The 22,304-nt window shown below is 34.7% G+C and overlaps 1 protein-coding gene across 5 annotated transcripts in view; it reads right to left on the reverse strand.

Annotated features, from left to right (window-relative positions):
• NEDD4 (NEDD4 E3 ubiquitin protein ligase) overlaps positions 1-22,304 on the reverse strand; it is a 56,365-nt gene that overhangs the window by 12,679 nt on the left and 21,382 nt on the right. For all 5 annotated transcript variants that reach the window (XM_035553752.2, XM_050713107.1, XM_050713108.1 and 2 more), the window contains 13 exons: positions 11,545-11,595; positions 8,794-8,855; positions 7,920-8,022; positions 6,885-7,054; positions 6,260-6,377; positions 5,955-6,122; positions 4,069-4,134; positions 3,333-3,452; positions 2,705-2,911; positions 1,466-1,543; positions 1,164-1,218; positions 1,015-1,073; positions 145-210 (listed from right to left, as the gene is read on the reverse strand). In XM_035553752.2, the coding sequence (XP_035409645.2) occupies positions 145-210; positions 1,015-1,073; positions 1,164-1,218; positions 1,466-1,543; positions 2,705-2,911; positions 3,333-3,452; positions 4,069-4,134; positions 5,955-6,122; positions 6,260-6,377; positions 6,885-7,054; positions 7,920-8,022; positions 8,794-8,855; positions 11,545-11,595 (1,323 nt within the window). The remainder of the gene's footprint in view (positions 1-144; positions 211-1,014; positions 1,074-1,163; positions 1,219-1,465; positions 1,544-2,704; positions 2,912-3,332; positions 3,453-4,068; positions 4,135-5,954; positions 6,123-6,259; positions 6,378-6,884; positions 7,055-7,919; positions 8,023-8,793; positions 8,856-11,544; positions 11,596-22,304) is intronic.

Genomic DNA, 22,304 nt, shown 5'->3' on the forward strand with positions numbered 1-22,304 from the left:
AAGTGTATTTGCAATCAGAAATTCCTTCTAACATTCTCTAAGCAGGTTAGAGACATTCAATTTATTTTTACTGTAACCTAAGCCTTCCTATGTTTAGGGGCACACATTTATTAACCTGCTGCTAGACTGCTGCTGATTACTAACCTGTTTCTTCAATTTCTTTCTGAAGAACTCATATTTCCGCTTATAGTCTCTGGAGTAAGGCACAGCCTTTGGAAAAAAAAAAAAAAGTGAAGAAAAAAACTGAAAAACTGCTTTAGATACTCTAACAATTAATGTAAGAAACCAGTCTATATTTGTAAAACATACAAAATATGTTTAAGCTATGAGAAAACAAGAATACATATTTTTTACTAAGTATGAAGGGTATTTTCAATGTATCAATCTATGGACAGCTCAAAACATCTGAAATGAAAAGTACTGCTTTGATCAAAACATTTGTTTATCAGTTCCACAGACTTTATTCTGTACTTCACTATTAACTGATGTAACTTATTAAAATCACTGATTTGCCCAGATCAAAATGCCCAAATGTCTGGTGACTTATATAACACACAATCTTTCCTTGCTGTATCATGAGAAACCTGGCTACAAACACCTCTATTTTCCATGGACAGAGAAGGTTGTTTACATATGTGGGCTATTAATAAACACAGATATCAGTTGAACACTAAAACCCATCTATAATTATAATGTGTACCATCTTTGCAATTAGTCCTGGTAATTTTGCACTTCAGATTAAGTATCAAGGCTAGATAATTATTTTTCCGTTGGAAATTAATTTCATTCCTTTTAAAGCCATCTTCTTGTTGAAATGATTTTTATTTCTGGCATTTAAAGACCACTTCCACAGAAAGCCTTGTGAACAGTCTTTCAAGAAATAAAAATGCCTTGTTCAAATACCATGGAAGTTTTGTCTTCTAGACCAGGGTACCTGATAAATGATGAGAGTTTGTTTGGATTCTATTACACAGTTTTCAAGAGTATGATTGAAGCTACATAAACAGAACTTACTGGTCCAGTTATTGCCACATTCTGCAGTCGAGGATCCTCCCATTGTGTTTTCTTTGTATCTGCAAGGCATTTCATAATTTGTTACACTAATTTAGATAACATTAACTAATAAAATTATGAGCGGTAGGAGAACAGTACATTGTACATACTGTGGTTTATGAAGAATACTCTTCCATCTGTGTGAGTTCTCTCTTCCCAACCTGGCTATAAAAAGGAGACACTTTTAATATAAATTTCTAACCACACAGTTTGCATAGAACCCAAGGTGATCTGCAGTTTTGGGGATTCCCCCGTCCCACACATCTATTCTCAACACTGGAATTCAAAATTTAGTTTTGTTTTTTGTTTTTTAATGAAAACAGCAGGCTGCATTTTTTCATGTACAAATTTTGATAGTGCTAGTTTAAACTAAATTGTTATACCTGCAAAACAAGTAAAATGGTTTACTTACTGGTAATGGCCCTAGATCTACTGGATCTAAAGAAGTTTTTCTCCTCAGATGAGCAGGAATTTTCAGTCTTGGATCTTCCTTTGAAAGCAAAATAACAAGCATGTTAAAACTGGTTTGAGGTTTGTGTTGTTTTAATTTTGTTTTCCTCCTTGTTAATATTAACGTAAAGAATATGCCTAGTACCAACAAGATAATTGTTGCATATTCTACAGCTAGGCGATTCCTTGGGGATTCTCAGCCTTCTAGTACTTCACAATCATAATCTTTTACTCAAATTTATTCAAATTCTCTCACTTTTCTAAATATTAAAAATTCCCTCACTCAACTCAGTTTTTGAGAAAATTGAGAAAATTCATCTTTCCAAAGGGTTTCTGGGACATTTTGTGCTTTTATGGTTTGTTTGTTTTTTTCATTTTGTGATTTGTGTTTTGAGGGGTGGGAGGAAAAATACTTGTATTAAGTGATGTCTTTCCATAATCCTGAAAAAAGTAACATTCACTTTGAATCAGTTTCATGTATTTCTTTATATTTCCCTTTCATCCAACAGTAATACTGACCTACTTTTCAAATGCTTAAGACAATCTAATAGCACTGACTAGTGGTATGCAGCGCCACTCCGTGGAACCATAGTTGTACAACACCCTCATCCATACTGCAGCTGCACCTGACCTGCTTCAAGAATTCACAGAAATTTGCATTGTGTGCTATACTGTGTGTGACAGGCTCAAGGTAATGGATTTCTTACTGGAAGATAAGTTTACAAATCTGATTTCTATGAACACTGCATATAAGCTATCACAGTTCGACAGCTATGATGGAAATGTCATTTAGGAGATGCGTTACATCTGCAAAACTCATTCCCATACACGTTTTCCTCCTTCCAAGGTAAACTTTCAAGTGATAATACAGTCTGTAAAATTCATGATGTTCTACTCATGAAAAGTATTTTAAATGACTTTGCATTTTTGTCACATACGCTCCTTAACAGAGACAACACAGCTATTTTGCCTGAATGTGAAATGTCAGCATCACAACACCATCTTTGCTGACAACAAATCATATTCACATTTGTAGTCTTTTTTTTTTTTAAAAAAAAATTTAAAAAAAAAAAAAAAAGAAGGAAAGATGCCAGCAATGAAATCTTGACACTGAAGAAATCCATACAATCTTGCTGAAAGTAGCAAAACTTTGAATTGAAAGGAACTAGAATTTCGGTCCATGAAAATAGTTTTCCATTACCCATGTTGTAGTTTTGGTATTGTGGTCAATAAAGAATGGTCTCCCATTGGGTGCATGTCGAACTTCCCAGCCTTTAGGGAGAAAACCTTGCTCCATTTCAGGCTGCTGATTAGAAGACTGTTGTGGTAAATCACTTGATGTTGCTTGTGGTTGTCTTGCTATAGAAGTACTTTGTGCAGTTGACAACTGACCTGCTTCCACAGCAATCTATGGACAAAAGACAAAAAACCATAAGCCGTTTAAGAGCAACGTATTTTTTCTGTTAAGGTACCAATATTTCTTGACTCATGAAAGCAATTGCATAAAGCAAATGCCAGACAGTACACAGATTTGTTTATCAACAACGTTAACTAACAATCACAGACTATGCTACCAAAGATAAAGTTTTTCAGGCTTCTCCAACAGCTATCACACTCCAGAAGGCTTTCCTGGTACATTTGTAGAGTGACTTGCTGTAAGTATTACTGTTCCTAGCTCTAGTTGCCTTCCCTCAGATATTTTATGTGGCACTTTATCATTTTATGCCTTTCAAATATTTTATTTCAAAGAGATCTCTAAACTTCTATTATGTCAGGTGCTTAAAAGGTTGCATGAGTGAAAACACTAATAATTAGAAAACAGAAAGTACCTGTACAACTGGTTTTATCCAAGTAGTAGTTCTAGAATTGTGGTCTATATAGTATGACCTCCCTTTTTCATCTTGTCTTTCTTCCCAGCCTGGGGGTAATCCAGACGAAGTAGGCAGTAACTAAATATTAATGATAACAGAAGAACAACAGTTACAACTATGAAATTGACTATGAAAAGGCTTTCCTCTACTGAATTAAACAACAACAACAAAAAGACAACAACAGTAGGCTCATGATTTACTATCAATTGGATAAAATGGAACAGAAGTACTTAAATACTTACTGAAGCATGAAGTGACCAAATCATTTTACTCATTTATTTTTAATTCAAGCTCCTCATCTAAAAGGATTAAAAGGATTTGTGGTTTAGGCATGGCTGATCCAGCCCAGTACTTCCAGCTATGAACTCATTGCAAGTTTGCAGTGTCACCATGAAAACATAATATAAGGATAGTGGTACAGCTTTTATTATAAAACAAGCAATTTTAAAAACAAAATGTCATGGGAGGATGACTTCCTTCTGCAAGCTCAATTCATGCATTAAACTAATGTTAAACTGAAAACATGAAGTTGGAAGAAGGAAGCTTTACCAATGAACTACAATCTTGCTAGACTCTCATAATTGCAATTTGTTCAGGACAGCTACCAGAAGGACATTATACATAGCTAAAAAAAAGTTTTACATCCTCCAACTTCTGTGCTACAGAAGCCTGTGTTTTTTGGACAGTGACATACCACCGGATGTGCAGGTTGCTCTTCAACTCTGTATGTTTGCAGACTACCTCTTCTGCCAGAATGATTCTTGAAGTAGGGGAGAGAAATGACATATTAGGTGTTATTATAACTTTAAGGATAACAGCAAACAGTCAACAAGGAAAACTATAATAATTTTAAGTGTGATATTCATCTTCAACAAAGTGTCTGATTTGTTTTGAAACATCAATTTAATATAACATTTTGTAAACTAATATAACATTACTACAAATATTAAGTTCACAGTGTCTATTGTAACTTCAAAGAAAATTTTTTTAAAAGGTTTGTGAAACTTCTGAAAACAATAGCCATTTTGGCATTTAAAACATTAGTTACTTGCAACCAGTTTTATTACAATTGAATTTACAATATAGAACTTAGTGCATTATCTTGTAGTAGACTAAAGCCTATGATACATGAGAGCCAACACAACTTTACAGAGAGCAGATTAAATCAATAGTAAGATATGAGAGTCTGAGATACCCGCTTTCCAAGAAAGGTGATTCAATTCCTGTAGTTTGCATAGGCACATGCTTTTTTGCCTAGAGGCATTTTTTAGATCTCATCTGCAACTGTACTTCACCTGCAAGCAACTGTACTTCATCTTGCTCCAGAAGTTCCAAAATTACTTAAAGGTTTATTCCCTATCAATGTACCCTTTTAGGATATTTCAAAGAAAAAGTATGCTTTTAAATTTCTTTTTTGGGGAGTGGAGAAAGTGGTAAAGGTGAGGGGATGCAAGACCGTCATTTCTAATTGTCTGTTACAAATAACTTGAACATCTGCTTCTTCCTGTGCTTAAGCTACCCACCAAGCAAGCTGAAGTAACATTTTCCATAGGATTCTGAGTACATCAAGTCTTGTCGCTCTCATTTTGCTATTTCAGAAACACTGGAGATGCCTTTGCACAATCTCACAAAAAAAAAATTACCTTCAATTCATACTTGGAATGGCAATCTGAGCATCACAAAAACTGATGATTTCATTTAAATAGCAAGATCTTACATATTAGATGGTCTGGGTCACCTCTGTAGGCTTTCCTCAATGGACAATGGTTTTCTTAAGTCATGTATTTATATATATCAGTTTACAAGGCCATTTGTGAGGTTCAAGTTTCACAAGACAGCTGAGCTTATTTAATTGCTTACTGCCACCAAAAAGACAAGTCTCACTCCTTGCCATATCCTCCTGCTACTTTGCCTTTGCTGGTATGGCATTTGTTAGACAACCTAGGGTGCTGTTCCAGCTTGCTAAAACAGCAAAAAACAGAGTTGGAGAGAAAAACTAAGTGTTTTCTGCTGCTTTAGCCACTCGAATGGACTCACTGGGAGGTCAGAGAGGTTTCACAGTTGGAGCAAAGGTTGTAGAACTGTAAGAGTGAGGTCTCCTTTTCACTGCTATGTAGTCATCAGGTTTACTCAGCCCAGTCATAAAACCTTATCCCAATATTCACAATGAAAAATTAGTTATTTTTAAACTTGTCCTAGGGGAAGAAGTTAACAGTACAGAACTATTCCCCTAGATATCAAGATAATCATAGACAGCTTTCTTTATCTGTGCTTTTCAGCAGTAATCAACCCAGCATAATACTAGAATAAGAGGTAGATTTAGAAGCTGAAAAATAGCTGACAAGTCTGTTTGGGTTTCAGGCAGAAATTCCTGCTCCCTCTAAGTAAAGTGGTAAACAATAAAATGGTTGCTTAAATGGGCTTCTATCGTAAAATTACTCTTCATTTCTCAAAATCTGTGATAAAATTAAGCATATATTAATTAATACAAAGTATTCATGCATCTACTTCTAGCAGTAGTAACACATTGTGTAAAATATTCTAAATATTTCTGTATGAACAACAAGAAAAATAATTTACCACATAGGCTGTTGACTGGCCAGTAGCCGAACTTCCAGAGGTATTAAGTCTGGTATTCAACTCTTCTGCAAGATGAGTCTGTATATCACAATTATTCTGTGGGAGAGGTATTTGAGGGTTCTCATTGCTATACATTGTTGCCTCATCTTCAGTTATAATTTCCCAGCTCTTTAAATAGAAAACAAGGAAAAAAAAAAAAACAGTTTTAAGAGTAGGTGTAAGTTACCGATATTTAAAACAAGTTTTTTGACTAAAGTTAAAAACCTATGTACATTTCAGAAATATTTAGAAATATTTGTTTTTACCTCAGGGGAATCTCTGTTGTCTAGATTTTCAGTATCCTCTGATATCTGTCGCCGATGAGTGAATACATGCTGGGCTTCCAACTGCATGTTACCGATATCTGCAACAGCTACATTGTCCCTATTGAAAAAAAATATATATATATGTATCAGCATACATAGTCACTTCACCTTCCGACAACAAAAACATACTTTATAGTCATTTTGGAGGAAAAAAAGAGAAGCAGTCACGAGCTATACAGATTAATGTAATCTGTTTAAAGAAAACTATTCATGTTGATAGGAAGCGTAAGTAAAACTAAAGAGCCAGATAGCATTTCAGGTATTGTTTTTGTAATTCATATGCTAAGGGACAAAATCTGGAAGGAAAAAAAGAAGTTCTTTCCATCACTGTAATTATTTCTTACAACTGTGACCAGTTTCAATTTGAATATCAACTTCCAGAGAGCAGGAAGGGTGCTGTGCAGTTAAATTGACCACTAGTCAATGACCATTACACATTGGCTTGAAGATTACAATGTCAAAAGGTCTCTACTAATTTTCAAGTTATATATTTTCCAGTTCCCCTTGCTTTCAGTGTAGACTGAATATTAATATAAGGCTTGAATTTTCAGGACAAAAGACTTACTGAGCAGTTGGTCTTTTCCACTGTGTTCTCCTGAATTCATGATTGACATAATAGGTCCTGCCGAGGATGTCTTGCCTTTCTTCCCAGCCTGAAGGCAGTGGAGGAGATTGCTGCTGCTGCTGTTGTGGCTGGTTAGCAGCATCTGGTTGGTCCAGTATAATCCACCCAGGCTGAGATACAATATTAACAACTTTTAATTAATATTGACAAAGTTGAAAAAAGTATTCCAATTTATTAAGTCACCACCTTTTTAAGGTGAAGTCCTACTATATCTTAGGCTCTTAGTTTTATTGTGTATATTTCTTGAGAAATGAGAGAACAGGTGATGCATGCAGAAGTCATATTCTTAAAAATCAAATTCCTTAAACACATTAGCATTAAGAGTTGCTTATTCCAGTTCAGGAAAATAAACAGGATTCATGGAATAGTGTTTTGTTTTTAAATAGTTTCATACATATGCTGCAACATACTAGTCAGGTGAGCATAACATTTTGTAACAGCAGAAGTGATTATGCTAATTAGAGTAATTTAAGGTCTTGAAAAGAGATCTACTGATCTAAACTGGATGTGCTTACTAAAGATTCCAAAGTAAAACAGTTAAGATCAGAAGTATGCCTATAAATCGGAGAAAGGTGAAATTCTAAAACAAACAAGATGTCAGTGTCTGGCTGGCTACACTTAAATAATGTTAAACAGCAGTAAAAATACTGGGCATTGATACTGCCATTAATTCTAAAATAAGAAAAGTTACATGGAAATATGGCAACGCAGTATCAGCACAAAATCAGAAGTCTAATGTGTTTTCCTTCTTAGATACACTGACAAACCACTCCTTTATTTAGAAAAGCTGCAGTCAGAAAACCTATTTTATGCAGGCTTAGAGCAAGATACAAGCAATAGGATTTAACTGGTTTGTTTACAAAATACTGTTTACAGCTTAGTGATTTCTAACATTCATTTTTATGGTAACTACTCTTACTGTCTGAAGACCAACCATTTGTTAAGTTTCTCAGCAATAAATACATCTTTTCCCACCTCCAATTCTTCGGCCTGTTCTGTAGTTTCTTCTTCAGATCCATTGCTTTTAGGTAAGTAAGTCATTTTTAATCTAAGGTGGCCTTTAACTCTTGACTTATGGCTGCAGGAGAGAAAAAAAAAACATTCTTACTGTGCATTTATGAAGTTGTTACCTAGGAATAAAATAGCTAAAGAAAACACAGCTGAAGGATTATTCTGAAGTTTCTCAGCACAAAGTTGACTTTTTATAGTTTTTCTTAATAAAGTTCTGTAATGGTACCGAATTTTCAAGGCTTCAAAATAAATCCAATCTAAAATCAAAAAATGCAGAATACTTCAAAATTACTATTTCTGCTAACAATGTGGCTGACAAAGATCTACTGATTCCCGTATCTTCTGATCTTATTTCTGAATTGGAAAGCAGTATCTGAAAAATGTTGACAAGCATTTTATATATTTTTTTCTAACAAAAATTGCTACAAATTCCTCAGATTTAAGGTTAGGAATATATTTTTTAAAAACAAATATGAAATGTGCAACACCTAACATCGAAGCATTACATATCATTTAAAAATTCCTTGTTTTCAAATCACAGGACTTCTTAAATGTGAGAAGCTTTTCAATTTAAGCTTTGTTATTTAATTAAGGTCACATGAAACTGTATGTGAAACAGGCAGAGACTGCTTTTAAAGGAAAGCAGGAAATAATTTCAAGCTGAAAGAGGATCTAAACAAATGCTTTCTAGTAGAATCGCAAATATCTTGCTCCATTGATTTTTAAATTTCTCTAATGAAAGCATGAAAACCTAGACAATATTTACGTACATACAAGAACTTATACAATAGTATCATTTACATATGAAAGTAAGAATTTCGAGGTGGTATTTACTAACCTTCTTGGATGAAGAACAAAATCCCTAAACGTATATGGTCTCTCCATACTTGGATTTTCTGTCTGGAATAAGATAAGTATTTTCAAAAAAAATCTGTATCAAACACTTGTTTAGGAAAATTATCAGAAGTTTTTAATGACTTCCTTAAAGGCTATGTAAGCTTTTAAATTGAAATTATTGGTTCAGTTAAAGTTCTGGCAATCATCAGCTTTAGTCTTCGGAATAAAGATAATTCCCCAGTTCAAGAAAAAATTACCTTCCAATGTTTCTAGCCACTGAAGCATTTAGAATTTTTTAGTTTCTAAAGCACAAGAAAAAATAACTGTTTAGCCTGAAATCAGTAAATACTTTCTCAGTTTTCATATTTAAAAGATCCACCATAATTATTTTTCCTACCTCGGTATTTTCAAGTATGTTTATACAGAACAGATATGAAAAGCTTTAGGATTCGGAAGAAAAAAAATCACAGAAAAATCCACTCTGAGAACATCTCTGCTCTAATTCATGAAAGTGAAGTTGTTCAACAGAAAGAAGCACAGTGGTAAACAGACAATTTTAAAAATATATGTCCCAGGTGAAAGTAGAGAAATATACATGAATGACCATTAACAAAAAAGATATTTATTTTTCTGGTTAACATAAATATTTATAATCCAGCTGCTGTTCTAAAATTCTTACAAAAACTTTTTTTTTTTTTTTTTTTTCCCCAATACTGTGTATTGTGGAACATTTGGAAATCTCTTTTCTTGAATCAAAATGGATTTTGCTATTTCAGCTGTTTGTGAATTCTGGGGTATAACTCTAGACTCTTGTTAGTTAATACATTTTAACCATTTCAAAAAGTACTGCATAATAAGAGGAAAAAACTGCACTTGCTATATTTGTAGGACTTAAGGAAAAATGTTAGATGAAGGAATTCTTGAAGGCTGAACTGATTTCATAACGGTATTTTCAAAGAATGTCTAATGTGTGTCAATATTTGATTGGAAAGAGGCAAAATATTCCAGAATCTAAGGTTAGCCATTATTAAATTAGAGATTTTAGAATTTTATTTGGAAAAGGCCTGTGTCTTTGTCATGAAAGATGTTATGAAATGGAAATTTAACCTTATTAAATTTTACTGAATAACTATTACATTGAACCTCAGAAAAATGCCACCTTGCATTACAGACTTTTTCAGTGTAAACTCTTATTAATACTGAGATAAATACTTCTCTGAAATTAAAATGGAACTAAGCTGTCCTTTTTTTCCCCTGCCAAACAGAACACACTAAAATAATGTGGAACTACATCAGATGAGAAAAAAGAAAAAACATTGTCTTCTTAATCTAAGTTTTGTAATTACTTTTATGACTTGTCAAAAAGGAGAGTTGCCTTGGATTCAATACTAGATTAATCTTGGATTAATAGAGTTTGGTTTTGGAAAGATTAAATTAATACCTCTTCACTATTTTACCACAGAAATGAGTTATCCTTTTAGCATGTCCCTGACTACCAGCTCTTTTTAGTTATGAACAGTTGCATTTGCATAGTAAGTATCAAGGAAAATGAAACGGGAATCAAAACCACATGCAATGAAGAGTTTATAACAGACTGATTTTATTTATCTGGTAATTTCATTTATCCAATAATTTCATTTATCCAAGATATATTTAGTTAATACGTAAATGAAAGACTATTTCAAGTAAAATAAAATCACCTTATGCTTGGGCCAATAAAGTACATTAGATTTAGATAGCAAAACCAAGTAATTAAGAACCAGGAAGATGGAAACAAAGAGTAGACAGGGAGAAGTTGACTTTTAAGGAAGATAAGAAGACAGACATGAAAATATTTAAGTGAGACTCTGTAAATTAGTTTTTGCTTTAAAAAAAAAAAGTGGTAATGCACTGATATCCCCAAAAGTCTGTGATAGTGCTGTCCAGCTTCTTAGTGGGAAGGGAAAGCAGACAGTCTTGTCCAGAGGGGCATTACCATCAGTCTCTCCAAACTACCTGCCCTGAGGGAGAGGAGTTTGTGTGATCTCCCACCCCAGTTACACCAGGTAGCAGGACAGATCTTTTACTACTCCTTAACAAGGCTCTTACCAGAACGAAAGGAGAAAATTGCTCTTGGAAAGGTTTTTTTTTTTTTTTTTTGCCACAGTTGTTATCCTGTCTTTACATCAGCTGTTGATAAAACTGCTAGTACTCTCTAATGTTTTGAAACCTCAAAAGAAAATGTAAAGTCTTACTTATTTCAGAGTTCTTGGTGATCTTCCTTGCATATTAACAATGTGCTTTGCAAAAGGAATGCAAAAAGAAAACTAAAAAAACTGTAACAAGCTCTATTTCCCACTTACTCTCTTGTGTATTTGTTTATGGGAATAAGGAATATTAGAAGTAATTTTGCTTAGCATTTTAGGCAACAAAAATACTTTAAACAAAATACTTTAAGTATTATAATCTCTTTAAGATGTTTAAAATCTTTAAGGATTATAATCTCTTCTTGGCTTTGAGACAGTTTAAAACCTTTTATTTTTATTCTTTAAAAAACTAAAAGCATTTTTAACTCTCATAGCAGCAGAAATCCTTATCTAAATACAAGGTAAACTACATCTTTTTGATAAATGTCAGCTGTAAACAGCCAGAACAGGAGAATTCAAACACTTATATCATGAGTAAGCTTTACTTTCTTAGATAACTAAAACAGTTGTTTACAAAATCACTTTTTCACAGTCTTAAAAAAAAAAATCAAAAAATAAATACAAACCGGTAACTGATAAAGAGGAATATCCACTTGCCCAAGAAAATCATCTCGAGTCTAGGGAAAATAAAACACAAAGAAAAAGCACAAAAACCTTAAAGTTGTGAAGTATTTAAAAATACTGTTTCAAACCCCTGATAATATAGCAATGTTTTTTAAGAATTTCAAGACACTCTTGAAGCATAGACAAGAACAATTTTTCTGTGTAGAACAAACTCTGATTGAACCAACACTCAGAGTCTTGGACAGTTTTGTCGTTCTCAAAATAAATGAAGTTTGACAAAGCTGGGGGTGGGGACTTGGATTTTATTTGTTTATTTAGATCATATGGACTAGTGCTAATGAAACGGAAGAAGAGTTGTTCAGAGTTAGGACTGAAATCCTCAGCATCTCTAACAGAAACATCGTTTTAAAGGGCAAAATGTAAAGGCACTTCCACTAGCTATTTCAAGTAAAATAATTGTCTTGTTATATACTTAAACAACTAAGCATTTCTCACAGAACAATACAATTATTTACAGACCTTCCTCCTAAATTTGTTGCTGTACCATAAGCTTTTATTCAAACTCATCACCCAAGGATTTTGATGGTCTTCTTCCATAGCTTTCCATTCCCGGTTTCAGCAACTCATTGAAATCTATTTCCTTTGCCTCAGGACAAAGCTGTACATTTCACCTTTTTGCGAGTATGACTGTATTTTTAGGTTTCAAGACTCTAAAACTCTTGTCCAATTCTACCCAATCTTTTTGTCCCATTGACCACATTCTCCATTTGAACATCTGACTTTAAAGGATATAGGTGTTTCTCCCTTAATAATTCTAGTACCTCTTTTCTTTAGGTCTGTTGTCCCAGGTTTGCCTATTTCATCTTTAAATTGTATGTGTATGTGTAGGAACAGTGCCTCATACCTGTATGAGTTTATTGACAATGCTAACTTAAAGCTTCAATTTTTATACCTCCCAAAAAACACAATATGCAACTGGACTGCAGAGCTTATCATACATATCATGCATGCCAGAAATCTACAGATACGCACTATAAATTTAACTTAAGGTTATATATGTCTCGTATTCAGAATTGGGGGGGAGAGAAGGGAGGACAACCAAACACAAAGCAGAAGTAAATAGCTTTTCAGTTCACAAACTGGTTGGGTATAGAAAGCTACAACAGGTTTTCACACCAGAAGAGTTTAAAGCTTCCCTGACCTAGTAAAGGAAAATTTTCTGTATTATTACAGACCACAAGCTTCTGGAAAAATATAGCTATCATTTCTGCCTATGAGGTTCTTTTTAAAATGGCACAGCACATACCTTAGACACGTTAAAAGACTTAGTATTTGTAAAGTTCTTGGCACTCCCCAAGTGGAACAAGCCGCTCAAATAAATTACTGGAATGTGGGACAAAAGTCTGCTGCATTTTAGAAAACCGCAGAACATTGTGTTTGTTACCAGCATTATTTTAGTACAGGCTCCTGTTATTCACTTTATTATTCTGCTGTCTCTCCTGCTATTTTTAGTAGAGCTGGCCTCGATAACCAACCTTTAACAGTACTTTCTCCTCCAGCCAGCGAGTAAAATCCACCAGCGGAGATTTTTGTTGACCTCCAAACTACTAATGCATAGATCAGATAGCAGGAATGCTCTGAAGCAGAGTGCCTTGCTATGACGAGCTGACTAACTGCCTTCAAAGAAGTGCCAAAGAAGCTTTGAAACAGACATCACACACATTAACAATTAAATGTCAATGGAGTTGAAACTGTTTGGATCTGTTTTGTGAGAGAAGGCATCCCAGTTTCCTTAGGAAAGACAAGTGGGCCAGTTGTTCTTGTCAACTTTTAACTTCTTGACAGCCAGAGAACTCAAACTTTCCGCTTGCCAAACCATAAGTGCATAAACCTCTATTAATGATATATTACATTAACAAAGAGGCCTTTCATTTTACTGATTCAGTGGTTTAGTCTATAGAAAGTTATTAAAAACATGCAAGGACAGACAGCTGCTATATACAATACATTTGAAGAACTCTAATGCAATGCCAAAGTGAGTGTTCAAAGAGTAAAAGCACTGAAAAAGTAATCCAGACACACCTGAAGTCCAAAACTCATTCCCGTCTATTTTATAAATATATATATATATACACACCTAATAAGCCTTAGCATTTAAGATGCTGGATTTTTTTCCTGTTTCCTATCATAAATTGGATACAAACAGATTTTAAACTGCTACCAGACATGATTATCTGAGTGTCCCAGTGTCATCATACTGGGTCACACATTAAAGAGCAATACTTAGAACATTACCATAATTTATCAGGTTTGAGCAGTTATCTGAATTTAATGCCTTCCTTAATTGTTGGACTCATCACAGTACCATGTGAAACAGCTTTTGTATAAGACCATGGTGTTGAAATAATATTTTCTCTACCAACTTTTGTGATTAAGTTTTTCTTGGTATTAGTGCATGAAGCATATTCCCACTCTTTTCCTGAGCAAACAGACAAGTAGTTGTACATGAAGTTGGTCTTCACACACAAATCTACAGCTGTATGGGAAAAGGAGAAAATACACAGCTTTTATTATACAGAATATAAAGTATCAATTCAAACTGAAAAAACAAACAGTGATCCAGACTATCGCTGCTTAAGAAAACAAGAGCTCAATAGATCCCTTATAAAACCAACATTCTTCTTGCTTAAACACTCAAACATCAATGTTAGTTACAAGCTTGATGAGAATGAAAAAAAAAACTGAAAATAAAAACAAACTTTCCCAAGCTACACTAGCAACTTCAAGTATTTTTCTTTTCATGCCGCCTGCCCTGACTGTATTATTTAGCTATCTTGAACTCTACATCAAGAGAATTGAGCTTTTTTTCTTGCACAACACACAACTCATCACAGGAAAACAGACATTTCAAATGACCAAAACTGAATGATCATGTTAAGATCTCACCAAGTTCATGGATTCTAAAAGCAATGTTTTCTCTATCTTGCAAAGCCATAACTACCTTACTGCACAGAATTCATTGAAGTCCCAATCTCCTGTACCTGTATTTTTACAGGGCAGAGGTAGATGGTGAGATTTTTTTTCTCCATTAAATGCAGGCATTTCTTTTTAAGTGGCCTTTATGATTAAATACAAGTTGACAGTTACTGAGGTATAAGAACCCATTGGCATTTTCAAAGAAGAGAAAATAGCTAATGTTAGATAGATGGTTATTACACAATGTATGTTTCTGCAGGACCTTCAGCCCCACTGGCTGATTCCAGAGAAAGGTGTCAGCATAACATGCCTCAGCAGTTTTACCATCTGTTTAACAGACGGCATTTAGAAATAACGTGAGTTATTTTCACTAATTCTCCCTCGCCTTTAAAGATATTTTCAGAGAATTCCTGCTCTACAAAGACCACAGCTAAAATATTATGTTTTGCCATTTATAGCTTATACTTTTTATACAGCACAAATACTCTATAGGTAGATTCCTTGAAAGTTCGTATTTAGCCTACGGTTATTTTAACACACCATTCATATTACTCCATTCAGTGTTTGCTACTTGAAGAACCTGGGCTTACATAGTCATTAACAAAGTAATTCAAGATAGGTTTGGGTGTTTTTTTGGCATATGAGAACTCATTTTCACATGGGTCACAGGAAGATAATTTGACGTCTAATATAACCGAAGCATACTTAAGCACAACATAAACAAAGAACAAGTCAAAAGCTAGTAAAGGGTATGTTTTATTCATCAGGAATTTGAGTTCCCTTGGTTTTATGGAAAGATGTGCCAAATAAGCTACTATATAGAAAAGCAGGAATTTTACAGTTTATAACTGTCAAGAGCCAATCCAAATTTGGCCTTCTGTGTTCAAGCAGCTAACACTTTAAATAAACATTAAAAATAAATAAATCAGAAAACCGTACCAAATATTTCATTAGTTACTACTTCTACAAGCTGCTTCTCATATCAAGTCAACTTTACAATAGTATAAAAAACAAAACTTTTGCATCTATTTGTGGGAGATTCTGTGTCAAGCCTTATGACTTCAATTAAAGGTTGAGAAAAACACTTGTAGTAACAATTACAGGTGCACTTTTACCTGCACTAATTAACAACATAAAGGTTAAAACACTTAAAAACTGTAAAAACCTATCAAACATTTAAATGCACATGTAATTTTCTTCCTGGTTTGATCTGTTTCTCATTTCAAATGTCACAGATGTTAATCACACTGTCTAATAAATACACTCATCCAGTGGACTCAATACACACAGTCAACTTTTTGTTATTCAGAGCAAGAAACATAATAAAACAAAATTAAACTGGGGGGGGGCCTCTCCCAAGCCTAAACCTACTGCTGCCAACCCTAAACATAGTCCTCAGATGACCTGGCTACAGCAGCATTTACTGGTTTGTCTTAAGCTGTGCAATGCTCAAATTAATAAATCCCATCAGGCCTAAACTGTCCTGCACAAACTGACCTTGGATGCCTCAGCCTCTATGACACAAGGCAAAGAGGACACGAATAACCCACCTGCAATTATTTCTACAACAAGAGCAGCATAACAATTTACTTCAGATAAGCTCAACAGTTCTTATGAAAGTTACTTGACACTTCCCACATTAGATAGTTTTTAGAGGCCTATAATTTGCAGATGTTAACCACTTCGGATATATTCTTTGTATTTAAGTATTTGTTATTATTATTCCTAATAAATTTAATTTGGAACAACGACAAACACAACAAATAGCTAAGGTAGAAACTAAAAAAATAGTAAGCACTGTTCTAAGTTCTAGAAACCTCGTTGGAAAGCCATGCTTTCATGTTACTGAATGCAGCCTTCTCCCTTATGCCATGAAAATCACAGACTGCCACAGAAGCCATTAAGGTCTAGGAGAACTCAGTTCTGTTTCCTCCCACATTCCTCTGCTTGAGTTGCCATAGTGTCCCATTTGCATTTTAATATGCCTTATCCTCAATGACTCCGGTTAAAGCTTGAATATAATTTCAGCCAGAAACTTGCTGATGTCCTCCCTAAATCCTGTTTGCTTATGCTCCAGTCCATACAGCCCAAAGCAGCCCTAGGTCTTAAATGATAATTGCATCCATCTGCTGACTTGCAGTTTACCTTGAACTGCCACAATGCAACGAGAGTGAGTGATCTCTTAAAACATGGACGATTACGGATCCATAAAACAGCACTGAAATGAGCTACACACATTTTGCTGGCTGCATTCCCAAAGCAGTGTGTTCTGTTTGTCACAAGGAGCAAGGAAGAAAGTTCATTTGAAACAGAGACACTTAACAGAAATGCAGGGCAGTCCCCTTCAGACAAGGGTAAAAGGCAAGTTGTAAGCTACTGACTCGCTTGAAAATGCCAGTCAGTTTCACTTGCTTGCTCAATCTGTGAAATTCATCCACTTACAGAACACAAGGAAAAAAATGTGTTGGAATACAGAAGAAAACTCTCAGCCCAGGCCGATGTGAGAACTTTAAAGAGCATTTCTACCATTTGATCCTAGGCAGCTGCAAGGGCTGGGCAGGCACCAAAGAACCTAGGAGTCTGATTAATGTTACGTAGCCTTGTATCCTCTCCCTAGCAATGGCCAAGAACAGATGCTAAAGGAAATAAGAGCAACATGTAAGAGTAGTACTTGCCCCAACATATCCTCCAGGCTCAAGTAAGTAGTTCATCAGGGACTTTTTCTATATCAAGAATGCAATATACTTTGATGGACCTTCCTTCATTTGAAATCCATTTCTTTTTCGATACCCACAACTTCTTGCAAAAGCAACTCAACAGAGAATATATTTATGATACGAGTGTAAATTCCCTGTTAATGTTCACCCCCCCGAACTATAACTTTACTAAACACCCTTTACATCATTCCTCCCCTCCCTCCTCCAAGCTGAAAAGCTGTTGGTCTACTTAGTCTCCTCACATAAAACTTACACCAATCTTGTGACTTTTATTTTTCTAATAGTTAGACATACTTTCTGAAAGAGGATGACCTGAAATTTGTTTATCATACGTGGATTTGTACAACTCCATAATGGTGTTTTTAATTTAGTTCCTTCATTCCTTTCCTAATAAAACTGAACATTCTATTTGCCATTAAAACTGTCAAGAAGACTTGAGTTGACATTTTCAGAGAGTCATTCACCACGACATAAAATATTTCCTGACCAGTATGGGAGACCATTACTATGCATGCATCATTAGCGATTTTTCCTGTGTGCATTACTTGGCATTTATCAACACTGATTTTCAAATCATCCACTCTACTGTCTAGTTGCTCACTACCATAATTTTTTTTTTTTGTAATTTCAGAGCTGACAATTTAATTCTCACTTCTGTTTTTATCTTTTAAATAGCTGTTACCAGTGAGGAAGCATTTTCTACACTTAACGTCTTGAGACTATTTTTCAGAACTTCTACTACGGGTTCTTGTTAAATATTTTGAGAATTTAAGTGTCCTGTATTAATCAGATCACTCATTTGCCTATGTTGCTGGTTAGTTTGATTTGTGAGACGTAGCTTCCTTTTATGAAAGCCGAGCTCATTCTCCGTTCCCTGTAAACAAACAAAAAAAAATGTCACACCTAATAAGCCTATTCTCTATATTCTTCCTTCCAGACTGGCATGTTGCAGTAGCTTGTAATTCCCTTCATTTCCCTTTCAGTCACTTAAAAAGACTGGCCACCTTCCTTCAGTAAGACAACCTAATAGATCAAAAAATATCATTGTTAGTATTTTAATAATTTTCTAGTTCACCTCCTTGACAATTCTTGGAAGAATACCTGCAGGTACAGTTCACTTTGTTGTCTTATGCCATAATGCTTAGAGAGACTTATTTCTACATCACATTTTCCAGTAAATATTGGGTTAAAAAATGTGTTGTGGTTTCAATTTCTCACAAAAAGCAAAAGGGACGTACCACTAAACAATGACATCAAAACATTGCATTGATCACAGCCTCGTATCTAAAAGCCTTGAAGTTATTTAGCTAGTCAGGACTGAAGGGAAAAATGTCTCTATCTTCCCTTGGGAGCAAAGTTTTACTTTATAACACATTCTTTATTTTCAGTAAGCCTTAGAGACAGTAACTATAGCTTATGGCTATATTAAAGAAGCCACACCATGAATTTTTCCCCACTCTTGTGGTAGATGAAAAGGACATGAATCAACCTGAAGACTGGGTAATTAAAAATTTATATAGCTGTTTCAGGAGCTCTGCTCCACATGGTTTTGCAGTTTTAGTCTTCCCTTTGGTTGGCATATGAGAAACCTACTCCAACTGAGTTCAATTGCAGACTATAAACAGAATGAGGTTAATTATAATTTGTGCAGAGCACAAAAAAAAAATTCCTTTTTAATATGTACATGTAACTTTCACTGCTGACTAAAAAGCTCTAGAGCTTTAATGTACAGAGTTATTATTCTGCTACAGCCAAGACAGTGTTCTTTTCAGGATGACAATATCCTGAACATTACGCATGGTTCATCACTGCCAAATGGAACTTGTAATTCTCCTTGACTGAACTGATATCCCACAACACAGAATGGGCAACAGGCAACCCTGTAGCACGATCCTTCAAGTCATGCAATACTGAACAAGATGAACATTATTAGGTGAGGAGGTAATCAGAGCATAACAGTATAAAGAGATTTGTACAGAAAAGACAACTCCAGACTAGTCAGGGAACTGGCTGATGTAGTTGCCAAGCCACTCTCCATCATATTTGGAAAGTCCTGGCAGCCAGATGAAGTTCCCTGTGACTAGAAAAAGGGAAACATCACAGCCATTTTTAAAAAGGTACAAGGTAAAACCATGGGAACTACCAACCTGTCAGCCTCACCTGTCTGCCTAGGCAGATCATGAAACAGAGCCTCCTCTAAGCTATGGTAGAGCATATGGAAGACAGGGAGGTGATTCGAGACAGCCAGCATGAATTTCACCAAGGGTATATTGTGCCCGAACGATCTAATGGCCCTCTGTGCTGGAGCAACTGATGTCAGCTACCTGTACTTCTGTAAGGCCTTTGTTTGACACAGTCCCACACAGTCCCTTGTCTCTAAATTGGTGAGAAAGGGATTTGATGGATGACTATTTGGTGGATAAAGAATTGGCTGATGCTATTCAAACAGCAACTCCTGTTACAAAAGCAAAATGCGAAGTTCCAGAACTCGATGAAAATAGCTGAAGAATTACAACTTATTTTTTTCCACACAAAGCTGACAATATAAAATGTTTTTATTTTTTAAATCACCTCTGAATTTTTTTTCTTCAGTGTGAGTTTCATTCAATGAAGACAAAACTTCAGCAAAACTACTTGTAAGCAAAAAGGTAACAATTCTGTTAATCGTATAAGAAATTATGTTAAAGACATACAGTTACTAAAACATTTGCAAGTACATTTATGATATACACATCTTCTAACCAGCAGCGATACTGATTTGGAAGGAAGTGCTGATATCAACAGGGATGTCACCGTAATAGCGTATCTGTGGAAGAGATTAGTATAGTTTTTTTTTTCTTCTTGTTTCAAAAAGTTTGTTCATGGTCAACAACAAGTGGAACTGTAGCCACTGCCCTTCCTCTGTACCTCCTAATGTCTGCATACGCAATATGTAACCTGTTCCCTTACTCAGCCCTACCCTCCCAGTTCACACCAGTGACATCAAAGTGCTTTAGCTATAGCTTTACATCCACCCCAAGAGACATATGCACTGAAAAAAAAAAACACATTAAAAACATATATACAAAGTCAAGGGCAACTGTCAATGATGCAATCGTGCACTTGTATACCTCTTCCTCCTGCTTTGCATAAACGAAATTCCACTCCCTGCTGCAGAACCTATTCAACATATTTCCAGTAAAGATCAGCAGTGCCATACAGGCCATCACCATTTCCCACATTTATTAACTTAATTAAAAATAATCCAAGGCCTGTTGTCACAGAAATTATGTTTTGATTTTTTGATTTTTTTCTCTCTCTTTTTTTTTTTTTTTTTTTTTAAAGTGAGCCTTTAACAAGCTGTTGATTATAGAATGCAGGAAACCTGATACTAGGTGGCTGAAGGCTAGTAGCTAGGCACATAAGAAAAGAATGCATAGACCTTTCACTGCTTCAGACTCTGCAGTGTCTGACCAAAGCACTGATTTGATTTCATGACTGCTCTGTACAGATAGCTGACATTACTAAATGCTACTCCAGTATCAACTTGTTAAATTTGAACTCAGACTCAGCATATCAATATACTAGGCCAGACTAACTGGAGTCAAGAGAAATATTTTGGGAGTTGTTTATTTTTAAATGAGTCACAACACACCATGATAATTAATTGGACTGTATAATTAAATGATTGCCATAGAACCTATTATGTTTGTCAAAGGCTGTAACAGCAAACACAAAAATATTTATCTAGTTTATTCTAGTGAATTACTAAACTGCCATAAAGTCACTATGGGTTTTGCTTGGTTTGGGGGGAGAGCCTTTAAATTTTTATTACATGTTTTAAAGGATATTGTACAAAAACTGATTTTACATAAAGACTGATAGGGCCCCTTCAACAGCGATATGCTTCTGTGCCTTTCAGAGGAATCCGAAACAAGCATACTACCATAAAACCTTTAGTGTCCAGTTTTCTGGCATCAGAAATCTTTTTAATTTGTATGTGGTCATGGTACAAATCAAATATTTGGCACAAACCAAATATTTGCAAATGCATGAAAGGTACAATGTAACCACAACAATTTGGGATTCAGACGATATTTTTTTAAACAAACAAATAAAAAAGACTCATCTCTCTAATTTTCTACCTGGAAGATAAAAAATTTTTAAGAAATTGGTAAGGTTAAAATATGCTGCCACATTACCACAGTAAAGATGCTGTCCTATCACAGGAGCATGCTCTAAAGTGCTTTAAAAAGTTAAATTTAGCCTAGATTTCATGACAATACACTGTGAACACCATTCCTGGGAACTGACACAAACCTGTCAGTCCAGTGAGCTATGAGGTTCTCTGGAAATGTTTACTAACAAAGTAATCCTGAACTTAGATTCTAACTGGATGGAACATAATAAAATTCATTCAGTATTTAAGCATTTTATATTTTACATATCAACTGACATTAAACACATAAGCTAGCAGTGAAATGTACTTGAGGTGCATGACTCAACATTTTCCTTTTTTTTTTTTTTTTTAGAATAACTAGATCCAGACTACTTAAAATGTCATAATCTGTTTGTGCTTATTGTGGAATTTGCCATTAACAGTTGGATTTGGGGATGATGAACTGCCAAATAATATACATAGTGGTTACCTGTGATCCACTATAAGCTTTAAAATAAGCTTAAAACTGAAATCACAGTTCTATAAAAAAGAACATATATTTGTTTTGTTTTTTTCCATAAAGCAATACAAAACTTGAAAGAAGTCAAAAAGTATGGAATCATCAGGTACTACTCTAACTAAAGGCAGTGACAGAATGAAAATTGCAGGATATTATCTTCAAGGTAATACAATTACTAGTTCAGACAGGAACTGTCACTAATATAGAACTTTGGCATAAAACTCGTTGCTTCTACAAGTAAATTAATTAAAACTACAGTAATTCTAATTCATGGAGAATGAGGTCTTAAAATTTGAAATAACTTTTGTAAATATTAGTTGTTGCTCTTTGATCTCATTCACAAATAAAACCAATAAATAATATTCAGCTTGTTCATATCTTCACAATGTTATTTAAACAAATTCTAAAATC

The sequence above is a fragment of the Cygnus atratus genome, chromosome 11 (assembly GCF_013377495.2).
Source record: "Cygnus atratus isolate AKBS03 ecotype Queensland, Australia chromosome 11, CAtr_DNAZoo_HiC_assembly, whole genome shotgun sequence".
Classification (NCBI taxonomy): Eukaryota; Metazoa; Chordata; class Aves; order Anseriformes; family Anatidae; genus Cygnus; species Cygnus atratus.